At 38.5% G+C, this 12279-nt stretch overlaps 1 protein-coding gene across 1 annotated transcript; it reads right to left on the bottom strand.

The window, feature by feature from the left end:
* Positions 1-3598: 3598 nt before the first annotated feature.
* Positions 3599-10017, bottom strand: LOC141758134 (putative phosphatase phospho1). Its single transcript, XM_074619255.1, has 2 exons — positions 9904-10017; positions 3599-7275 (listed from the first exon to the last, which is right to left on the bottom strand). Exon 2 carries the CDS (start codon positions 7237-7239, stop codon positions 6478-6480), a length of 762 nt encoding a protein of 253 aa, XP_074475356.1. The 5' UTR covers positions 7240-7275; positions 9904-10017; the 3' UTR covers positions 3599-6477.
* Between the last annotated feature and the right edge of the window lie 2262 nt (positions 10018-12279).

Below are 12279 nucleotides of genomic sequence, written 5' to 3'. Positions count from 1 at the left end.
ACGACTGTTTACGCCGAAGGAAGCCTGTTGTTGTCACAAGAGTTTCTCATTAATCCAGCGCAACACAACTCTATGTACTTGGTATATTGTAAGAACTGATAGAAGTCAGTTATTGCACAGGACATAAGCAGTTTTGACAAAGATATTTGAGACTTGGTGCCATCTTCTGGTCAAGAGGTGTAATACAGAAGTTCTGCACATACTGTAAACCAGTGGTTCTTAAGTTGGGGACAGTTCACTTCAAGGACTTTTAGAAGCTCAAGGAGCTGAAAGTAATACATTTTACTTTTATTGCTTTATCTTATTTAATTGCAGCACTTTGTAACTTAGTTTTGATACATGTTATAAAACATTAATATGATGTAAATGTATCAGATTTAGCCAAAATGCAAATTTCCATCTGCAGTCGCTGGTTTAAAGGACCAGTGTGTAAAATTTAGGGGGATCTTGGTATTAATTTATCAGATTTTGTGCAGCTCTTTCTGGAGCATAGACTGTATATAAGAAGTGGACGTAGACACCGTGACGTCACCCATTCGTTTGTGGACTGCCAGTTTTGAAGCCTCGATTTTGGCATTTTGGCTGTCGCCATCTTGGTTTTTTTGCAACCAGAAGTGACCCAAGAGGTTGGAGCTAAATACAACCGAACGCTGAATGAGGCATTTTTAGGCAACCAAAATGTCTCAATTAACTTTTATGAACTGAAACCGAAAGTTGTAAGACGAAAACACGGACAAATCCCAGACCGGACAATGCCGTGGTAGTGACCCGTCAATCACAAGGTAGCCACGCCCTAAAACATACCCTGCTTTATGGTCTATTTGACTCTAAATGGGACCATAATTTACTAAATGAACATCATGCTGTATTGAAGAAGACTTGAAACTAGCAATTGAGAACATAAACTCATCTTTACAATGTTTACTGAGGTAATAAATCAAGTGAGAAGTAGGCTCATTTTCTCATAGACTTCTATACAATCAGACTTCTTTTTGCAACCAGAGGAGTCGCCCCCTGCTGGCTATTAGAAAGAATGCAAGTTTAAGGCACTTCAGCATTGGCTTCACTTCTCAGACCCTCTGCTCTGGAGACACAAAAGGTTTTATGCAACATATTTTCCACATATGCAATAGTACTCCCCAAGGCCTGTAAACAGACTTTGAAGTGTAAATTCTGTGGAGTTCCCCTTTAATGTAGCCATATGCCTCATCCACTGAAGGTCGTAACTATCCTGACCATGCCGGTGGCACACATGTTTATTCATCTCATCTCTAATGTCTTCTCAAATCCTCACAGCTCAGTGTTTCTGTCCATCTTTCCTCTCCTCCTTCCATACTGCTGACTCTCTCTCTCCACTGACCCCGCCACCTCCACTTCTCTGTCTGCACTCTCATCCTCTCTCCTCTAATCCGGCCCTTCTGTCTTCACTTTGTCCTTTGGCTGTCTGAAGTCCTGCAAGTTGAGAACGGGGTTTGGATGACTCCTCTCACTCCGGGTCTCTTCTGTCCTCCTTTTCTCTGCTTCTGCCTCTGCTGCTAAATCAACATGTCACCAACTTTAAGAGGACGGTTTTGAGTCATCTGAGGCTTCTTCTCCTTGTCTCTTCTCCATAAATCACTCTCCCGGTCTCTTCTTATCTCTTTGACACCGGCTTGACATTGTCTCTCCAAAAACATTCACTTAAAACCATCAACAAATACATACTAGTAAATCTCCATTTGTTCCCTTCCAATATTCTTGGCCCAAACTGGTTTATAAATGGTCCTCTCCACTGAGACTTTATTGGGTTACACAACGCAATTTTAATATTGAGTTCATTTTTGAACTTTTAAACAGCTGCTGACGAAACAATCTCAAGTCAAGCTGCTTAAACTGCTCTGACAACTGCGTACCTGCAGAGCCTCATAGTGTTCCCCAATAAAGCAAAGCATATTTAAAAGCAGCTGCTGCTGCTACGCCCGCTGCTTCGGTGAACACCAGGCAATTAATGCCAGGATTTCAGCGTGGTGAACTCTGCAGAGCAAAATCTGTGCGCGTTCATGTGTGCGGCAACTACTTCACAACCCTACCACAACGCGTCCCCTCTGCCGCCTTCCCCTCGTTGAAATGACTGAAGGTGGCGAGTTAGTGTGCGGTGGTTTGAAGGCCCTTTAAGGTCAACTAGCCGTATTTGATCTTTTGATGATATCACATCATTTGCTTGATTCAAAACAATTAATAGTTTTTAGGCTATAAAAAAAAAAACGATAGTCCAAAACCCAAATAAATGATATAAAACAGTCAAAAGCAGCAAATATTAACAATTGAGAAGCAACCAGGTATTTTTTGGCATCTTTGCTTAAAACTAGAATTACCGCCTTATGGTTGTATGCCTCTGCGAAGTTGCAGTTTACATCCGTCTGTCCAAAATGTCATCGCTTCATCATTTTATCCTATTAGACATTTGTGTGAAATTGTCATAATTAGCATATGAATTCTTGAGTTATGGACAAAAAATGTGTTTCATGAAGACACAGTGACCTTTGACCACCAAATACTGATCAGTTCAGACGCCATGTGCCAAATGTGAAGAAAGAAGGCGTTCCTGAGATATCACAAGAATGGTACAGACGTGAGGACACAGTGACCTTGACCTTTGGCCGACCAAAATCTAATCAGGTTATTCTTGAGTCCAAGTGGACGTTTGTGCCAGATGTAATACAATCCGCACAAGGCATTCCTGAGATATTGCGTTCACAAGAATGGGACAGACGTGAGTGTGCAGTGACCTTGAACTTTAATCACCAAAATCTAATCAGTTTATCCCAGTGGGCAACTCTGGGTCTGAGAAGTGAAGCCAATGCTGAAGTGTCTTAAACTTGCATTCTCTCTAATAGCCAGCAGGGGGCGACTCCTCTGGTTGTGAAAAAGAAATCTGATTGTACAGAAGTCTATGAGATAATGACTCAACTTCTCACTTGATTTATTACCTCAGTAAACACCATAAAGCAGGGTGTGCTTTAGGGCGCGGCTACCTTGTGATTGATAGATAGCTAGAACGGCGTTATCTGGTCTGGGTGTTGTCCCTGTTTTCATCTTAGAACTTTAACCCTTTCAGTGTTTTTTCAGTTCATGAACGTTAACTGTAACATTTTGGTCCTCTAAAAATGTTTTAATCAGCATTCGGTCTCCCCTTTACAGACATGCCCCCTTTATAATAATCACATGCAGTTTGGGGCAAGTCATAGTCAAGTCAGCACACTGACAGCTGTTGATGCCTGTTGGGCTTGAGTTTGCCATGTTATGATTTGAGAATATTTTTTATTCAAAATGTAGATTTCAATTTTCCATTTTTTTAATACGATATTTTTTTATATTTCTTTTATGTTCAATATTTTATACTCAAAAATTAAATTTTTTGCATTTTTTTAAAAACTGAGCAAACTCATGTGTGATCAAAAGCTCCAGAACAGCCACTACATGGACCTTGAGGTGAGATTCTTGTTGCCAAAATGGTTCTTTAATGCAGCTGATTAAGTTATGATGAGCCTAATTGATCCTTAACAGGAAACTCGTAGTTTATAGTCACATCTGTGAAACACACAACAGAAACAGATTAATCAGATAATGGCTTTATATTCCTGATACACTGATGCATTACACACAATGTTGGGTTTTTGATTAAAAACACACACACACCCGAGATACAGCAAACCACGAAAAAAAAAGTAGCATATTAGTCGAGCAGATTCCTAACAACACAGTTTTATTTGGTTGTTGTGAAGCCATGATACCATTTTAAAGTTTAATTATAAAAAGCTCTTTAGTTTGGTGATCTAGTGTCGATTCACATCCCTGAAAATGTCAAATGTCAAGTTTTTCTTCCTGTTTATCTCTTTAACATCATATCAAGTAAACAGCATTTAATTATTGCACAAAACTCCATGGAAGTTTTACAAATACACAGACAGTTAAAGTAAATTAAAATACCCCCTGTTACATTTTTAAAATAATCCTAGCGTCTGAAGGAGTAAAGCTCACAGAACATTAGTCTCCTGATCACAAAGCATTAGTGGATTAGGTTTTGATCTCAAAGGATTTCAGGATCACACTCCAGCTGTGTTGATTATTACTTCTACAGTATACTCTTAGAGCAGCAAATAAAACATATTTTTTAAAAAACATGTTTGGTTGTTAACACTTTCTTCTCTACTCCCTGAGAAACTAAAACACTGAAAAGGAAATTTCCAGCACTTATACAGCATAATGTTTTTTTTAAGGCTAGAAGTATTTCATCAAAGCTTATTACTTATCTGTTTTACGGCTTTTCATCAGCACCCAAACTTTATCATTGTTAATCGCAATGGCTTGAAAAGATGTTCAGTACAAGGATATGAATAAATGCAAATATACGCTCAATTATTCATACTCAAGACAGGACCAATATCAGTGATTGTTAACGTGAGTGTATACTAACATGGAAACCTTAAACAGGCTGCAAAAATCAGCAAATGCACAGTATACATATGCCCCATTAAAATCTGCTTTTTGTAAACAGGATGGAAAAACATATTTCACAATTTCCTGAATTTAAACAAAATATGAATGTCCCTGTAAACCATCTCAGTGTATACAAGTGCTCCTAATTGATGTTTTTAAATATATTTTCCAGTCCCTGTCATGGATTTAGTGAGGCAGAATGAGGTTACATGTTGAGTTCAGTATGCAAATATACTAAAGAGGCTCATCTTCAGTCACTCACAACACTGCAGTTTACTGGGAATACATTCAAACATAAAGACTGTAAATCCTCCTCAAGCTAAACAGATAGCCTTTTAGCAGTACTAATATTCACTGGGAGTTTTAATAGGGTATAAGTACAGTGAGTGCTAGCTAATAATAACTACACAAATACAATTTAAAGTCTTCAATTGGTACTTTTCATTGTTTCAGAGTCACAGGGTATAATGTTGGGGCCAAAGTGCAAGCGAATGGCTACAGCGTTCCCTTTGGATCTCATGCTGGTGTAGATTACTGTTGTATAATCAAGCCCTAGATTAGGTATCAGTAATGAGTGGTGGAGAGAGCACAGGTACTGTGTCACCTTATCCCTGCTCTACGCCGTCCGTGTCCCTGCCCGACACGACATGTGTGGTCTTTTGTCCCAGGTAGTGCTACAACACCTGATCCTACTCTGTGTGTCCATCGTCGAGGTCCTTCAATGCCGCGTTAACACAAGAGACCGACAGGATTGGACTAGATTTAAGCTGTTGCTCATGGTCACTAAAATCTCTACACAGTACCTGTGACACAAACATTTACAGCTAGGATTGCTCAATAACATCAGATACAGTGAGATAGTTCAATGTAACCTATATTACATTCATATTGAAGGAGGTGGTGTGTTAAATGAGCTGACTGCATTGGGTTTAGCTCATCCCCTGAGCACACTAGATACAACTTTGGTTAAGATCTTCAGCATTTTGATCAGACTCAAAAAACAGAACTTAGAGCTTCATCAATACTGTATATCTCCATTAATCTTCATGATTATCTTGACCAGTGAGCTAATTTATTTGCATTTTAATGGGAGTCAAGATCTAATATTGCATACACACTTAAAACCTATTAATTAAGATGGCAATAGAGTGCTGCAGGAATGAGTCCTAAAACTCGAAAATGAGTATTTTAGCACTTCCGGTTCCCTCGTCTGGAAGTCAATGGTTTTTTTTTAATGGGTTTTTAGTTACATGCCTGAAATAAGGTCTGTGGTTAACACAAGCTTAAGAGATTTTAACGTTTTGTTCTACAACATAAAATACATCAATAAATACCCCACTTGTGAATTTTTAAGCTTCTATGTGTCTTAAAAAAGGCGGCTGCTAACAAGTGGCTAAATGAGACGTCGTCACGTCGACTCGTCCGCCATTACAGCCTCGTTGTGTTTACGTTAGCTTTTTACTTCTGGCGATTGCATTTACACTTAAAGTATCATGAAAGTGGTGTACATTTGTGGAGATTATCTTGCTGAACAAAACGTGTAAGTATCATAAACGTTTGTTTGCCACACAACTTATTTTCTGCAATAATCCAAAATCCAATGCAAAAATCCCATTGGCTTTTTGTGGTGGGAACCAGGGCGATGCTAAAAATACGTCATCCCTGGAGCACTCTATAGGCTTTTATACCAGGCTAGCATTAAAGGAATAGTTTGACATTTTGGAAAATACATTTATTTGCAGAGAGTTGGTTGGGAAGACCGATAGCACTCTCTCAGGAGTATCTCCTGACTCCACAAGAAAGCAAATTCCAAAAAACTATTCCTTTAATTCAAATAGATTCCCACTATTTGGCTAAGTCTTTACAGGTCGTACCAAGTGCTGCTGGGGTAAAATCATGCATATCCTGCTGCTCACCAGGACTGGGGCTTGGTGCACCTTTGCTATATATTTGCCCCCCTCATTCACTCTCCCTTTCACACACACAAACACACGCATCTCATCTCTCCTCCATTATTTTCTTCAGGCAATCCACTATGTCCTCGCCGCTGACCCAAGGAACGATGTTGGCCTTGAACGTGGCTGCCTGGGACTGCAGCAGCCTGTGCATGGGGAAGTCCCTCCTGGGGAAGGCTGTGTCCCGCGGCCCCAGAGCCAGAGAAGGACAGATATCATTGGCCCCGTCTCCGATATAGAACACCCTCTGAAAGGGAGCACCACCATGCTCCTTTTGTCGGCCCGCCAGATACTCCCGAAGGATCTTCTGCTTGCACATGTTGTCAGGACAACAGGAGCACGAGTGGGAGTGGAAAGGGAGCAGCACGAGATGGCCGGTGGCGTCAAAACTGGCTGGGTTTGTGAAAATCTTGCGGAAAAGGTGTCGCACCCCGGCGTGCTCCAGCCACGTCTCGATGAAGTACACGTTGGCGTCGGAGACCACCGCCAGTTCAAATTCCTGCTGATGGCTCTGCAGATACTGGAAGAGGTTCAGGAGGCCGGGCGAGGGCGGGATCTTCTCCACCGCTGCTTGGATGGAGTCCTCAGACACGCCCTGCTCCGCCATATAAACCAGGATCTTCTGCATGTGCTCGTTGTAGTGGCCCTCCCTGTAGCTGTTTCTCAGCCAGTCGGGAAGCTGTTGGCCCGGCAGAGCACGCACCACAGCATCATCGCTGCTCTCATTGATGATGGTCTCGTCAAAGTCGAACAACATCAAAAAGCGCTGTTGCTGTGGCGCCGCCAAGTTTGATGGAGCTGTCATCTTTGGTGTGTGGAGGAAATGGTGAGTAGTCCCTCTCTGGGAAAAGGAGACGGGAGAGGGGATGAAAATTTTCAGTTTTTTTCTTCAACAGATTCTGAGGAGCATTTTACTGTTTTATTACACCCTACTCTAAACAAAAAATGTAAATGGCAGGATGCCATACAGTATGACATCACACGGTTCAATTAAACTGCCACATCGAACCACACCACATCCAAATATATAAATACTCTTAATTAGGCTATAAGCTGTAGGGGAAACATGTGTTTACAAGAGGAAAGGAAGGGAACAGTTTGAATTAAACAACACATAAACAGGATGTTCATCACACTTAGCGAAAAGAAAACAACCGCAAAGTCACCCGTGTTCATTTTCAGGAAATATCGTTGTTTAAAATCACTGCAGCATTTGATATGCAACACATACACGTCCTATCATCATCGTAGTTCTCCACACAGACATTCCTTTATTCCTTTAGGATTGCAGGGAATAAAACTAAATGTATACATACCAGATTTCGGATCAGGCCCAATTCCATATTTACATAGCAGATATATTTGCAGCATAAGGGCTTTCACTGTTGCAGGCATGTGGTAACTTGAGTGAAGAGGAAGCTGTTATGTCACAGCATACCTTTGCCATAAATGGAATAAAAAACGTTTGAGTGGTGATGACAAACCAGCAGTGGTGAGGCGTGAAAAAGTAAAGCTACACAAGCAGTGTACAATTACAATTACTGCTTTTGATGTATTTACATGCCATTTCATACACAACATTTCAGAGGACATATGGATCTTTTTTTACTCTAGGAGGCTATATAGGCTATAGGACTATACTGCCCTACGAAGCTAAAACACAGTAATTACATATTTGGTCAAAATGGAGCAAAGACCAGAATCTTTGACTTTTTGACATATGTGTTACTATATAAAAAATATTATAAGAACTAGAAAACAGATGTAAAAACCAAAATGCAGTGAGTAGAGTGCACTGTGGTTAGTCAAGGCCAGCTGGTAGCCTTAGTTAAAGCTAATTTATCCACTTTTACTATTTCCTAATTCATAATAGTAATAGTAATTGAAAAATCATCCCCTGTCTGCAGAGGAATTCACATGATTTGACGTGGTTAAGCTACCTTTAAAGGGACAGTGTGTAGGATTTGGTGGCATCTAGTGGTGTGATTGCAACCAACTGAGTACGCTATACACTAATGAAAACATAGTTATGAATATTATATTCCATTTCTGCTAATAGATCCCCCGAAATGTTACACACTGTACCTTTATATCACATGTTTAAATGTATTTAATTAAAAGTGATTTTATGAAACTAGCTTATTAGTTCAAATGGACAAGAAAGCTGAAGAAGATTTTATGTAAAGTCTGTGACAACTGTTAAAACGGCATAAAAATCATTACAGCTCATATCACAGTTACACAGTCAAAATAAAATTCCTATATTTTTCAACCACAATTGCTGTTATAGATTACACTGCCTAACTGTATATACAGTAGTGTAGTTATAATTAACTCAACCAGCTACATTTAAATTATATTTACACATCAGTAATCTACTGATTGAACTACAAATGGTATATATTGACAGATATATTCAGAGTAATAAAATACAATGCACTACTACTACTACTAGTACTACCCTGATAAGTTTAAGATTATGATTTAAGGTCATGTGCCAGCCTTTACATGCCAACTATCTAAATCCACACACCCCTTGTAGCAGAGCCTTATACTATACATATTACATTATATTTACGTTTCAAATATTTTTTATTAGGAAGCATGTGCATGTCAGATATACAGACTTCTGTGGGGTGTGTATCATGCCTCATTTCTGATATATATTGACAAAAACAGACAATACTAGGAACTAAGGGCAAACAAAAATGACAAGACAAGCAAATACAAAGAACATAAGTAATTAAAGGAAAATAAATAAATAAATAAATAAATAAATATATAAAATAAAAAATAAAAAATAATTAATAAATAAATAGATAAAATAAAATAAAATAAATAAATAAAACACAGACAACACCCTAAGGCACACAAGTCAGGGAAACATTGGCGACATACAGTTTATATACATAAACATGTGTAACCCACCCCCCCCCCATTATATTTAAAAATATATATTTATTTTTAAAATATAAATTACACCTATGTATCTAATATATTTCTCTGGGTTTGCAGGAAAAGCTTGAGCCTGACAGGAAATGATGAAATGCATGCATTTTTCTATGACAATGTCAGCTCATTGACAATATAATAACAACAGAGCAGCTGGATTTGGTGCTCAGTAATGTAAATAAATGTCCTGTATAAGTAACCTGCAGGTTTGGCTGCACAGACGCATTGTGCCCAAGTGAGCCTGCATGGTCTCTCTGCCCTCAGCAGCTCCATTATTAATAGAGCATATTTACACACTAAGCTATCTAATTTTAACCCTGGAGCAGCTATTCCTGTATAGAGAGAGGTGACCACTGAAAGTCATTAGAGGCAGCTCTGTCAGGAGTCGTTAGGCTGACCGGGTGTGTGTGTGTGTGTGTCAGAGATTAAAAAGGCAAATTAAACCTTAAAATCATACACAGAGAAAAAACACACAACAGGTAAACTGTGCAGAATAAAACATAAATATCAGGCCTACCTGTGGTGGATATATGACCGGGACGGGAGGCTAGATGCCCGGCTCCGGAGACCGCATCCCTGTGACGCGGCAGACTCCCACAGCAGCGCAGAGCAGAGGGTATTCCCATTTAAAGCCCTGGTGTCAAATCAGACAGCGTCAACACGGCACTTCCGACGTGACCTTCCAAGTTAAAAGCTCCAAAAGAGTAACATTGTTTTTTAATTGATGTTTTACTGTAGAAATATGAAAATAGGAAAAATTAAACAGAAACAACCGCAGATCATTGCAACTATAGCCATATTTCACACACACACACACACACACACACACACACACACACACACACACACACACACATATATATATATATATATATATATACAGTATATGAAGTATATATATAAATATATATATATAAATATATATATGTATATAAATATATATATGTGTGTGTATATATGTGCATATATATATGTGTGTGTATATATAAATATATATATATGTGTATATATATGTGTGTACAGTATATGTACACACATATATATACACACACATATATATACTGTATATATATATAATTTAATTTGTAGCAGTAGGTAATGGTCAATGTCACCGAAGATATACACTCCCTGACCACTTTCAGTGGTGGAAAGTAGGCCTTAGTTAGTATCCCACACTTAGCTCACACACTTTAATAGGCTACTCTATCTAAGTATACCTTTTTGTAGGCCTATAAGGCGAGAATACTGAATTATACTTTTCTTAAGTATATCTCGATCAAAAGATTAAGTACAAGTAGGTCTATAAGCCAAATATACATAGACTTTTCTGTATACTTGTCAGTATAAGCCAAGTACACTTAGACTTTTCTGTATACTTGTCAGTATGAGCTAAGTATACTTAGACTTTTCTGTATACTTGTCAGTATGAGCTAAGTATACTTAGACTTTTCTGTATACTTGTCAGTATACGCCAAGTACACCTAGACTTTTCTGTATACTTGTCAGTATACGCCAAATGTACTTAGACTTTTCTGTATACGCCAAATATACTTAGACTTTTCCATATACTTGTCAATATGAGCCAAGTATACTTATGTATACTTTTGTTAATTATATCTCTGATAAGTACATAAAAAGTAAACTGAAAGTATACTCTCTTATTTTAAGTTTAAAATAAGTATACTAATAGCACACTTGAATAAACTTCTTTTTGGTAAGTGAAGTACTGTAGCCTACTTGAGTACGCATTTTAGGTACTTTAATAGTTTATTTTGAAGCCAATACTTTACACTCTGATATTGCTACTTTTCACTAAAGTAAAAGATATGAGTACTTCTTCTCTGTGCCACATATTATATATATATATATATTACATTTTTCTTGCAAACAAGATGGTGTTTCTCACACAGCACTTTTGGAGCTAAAGGCCTCCCTCCAGTAATTGGACACTATAATTCAGTACCAGTCATGTAACTATGCCACAATGTACAGTGCTGTATATTGTCTGTTGAATTTGTATTCAAAGTGCAACTCAAGCTGATACAGTAGCAACAATATTAACTGCCTACTAATAACTGACCTAATTGACAAACGGCTGTTACACTGTGGTAGAAACATGTGTTGTAGTTCTGAAAAACACATATCACTTTGCCGTGTGCTGGAAATGTCCATCTAAAAATAAATGGAGGCATTTCTGTTGGAGTCAGCAGCAGCTACGTATATAGCTGAGGGTTAAACAAAGGGCATCTTTTAAAGACAGTGTAAAGTATCTCCTGTACAAAGAATCGGCCAGACTCGTCGTGAGGTAAGAACAAGATAAACATGCAGTTACATTCTCTGCTGATAGAAAAAGGGGATAATAAGCTAAATGTTATCACTGGTATCAGCAAATCTCCACCTTTTACAAACACACATGTAGTTCATCTGTGGTCTTCAGTAGCCCTTATCCTTCATGATTCATTACCAACACTGTGTGATCATTTGCAGTGTATGTTAAACGGAGACAAGAGCGGTTTACTGACAGTAAACAGTGTGTTTGAAGCCCCAGATCTCCACTGACCCTGGCAGCGCCCCTGTTGAGTTGTACACCTCAGTTCATGTTTGAGTCATTGTACTTTACACGTCTACTTTTTGTATAAGTAGTGTTTACACTTTATGGCACATGTACTTTTGATCTTTACACTTAATGTTTCACACACAGTTATGTATCTGAGGGAATTTTTTTCCGTAAAAATATTATTTCTGCTTTACTGTGTAACTTCTAAAAGCCGTACCTCTGTGTTTTTAGAAGTTTTACTGAAATGCATTTTGTTGCTGGCCTTGGTAAAAAGCAAAGTCTCCTTGTATTTTACATGAGCCATTAAATCTCAGTCCATATTAATACTGCAGACTT

This window comes from Sebastes fasciatus, chromosome 20 (assembly GCF_043250625.1).
Source record: "Sebastes fasciatus isolate fSebFas1 chromosome 20, fSebFas1.pri, whole genome shotgun sequence".
NCBI lineage: Eukaryota > Metazoa > Chordata > Actinopteri > Perciformes > Sebastidae > Sebastes > Sebastes fasciatus.
Note: the sequence above shows the minus strand (reverse complement) of the source record. Positions and strands in the feature narration are given on the sequence as shown.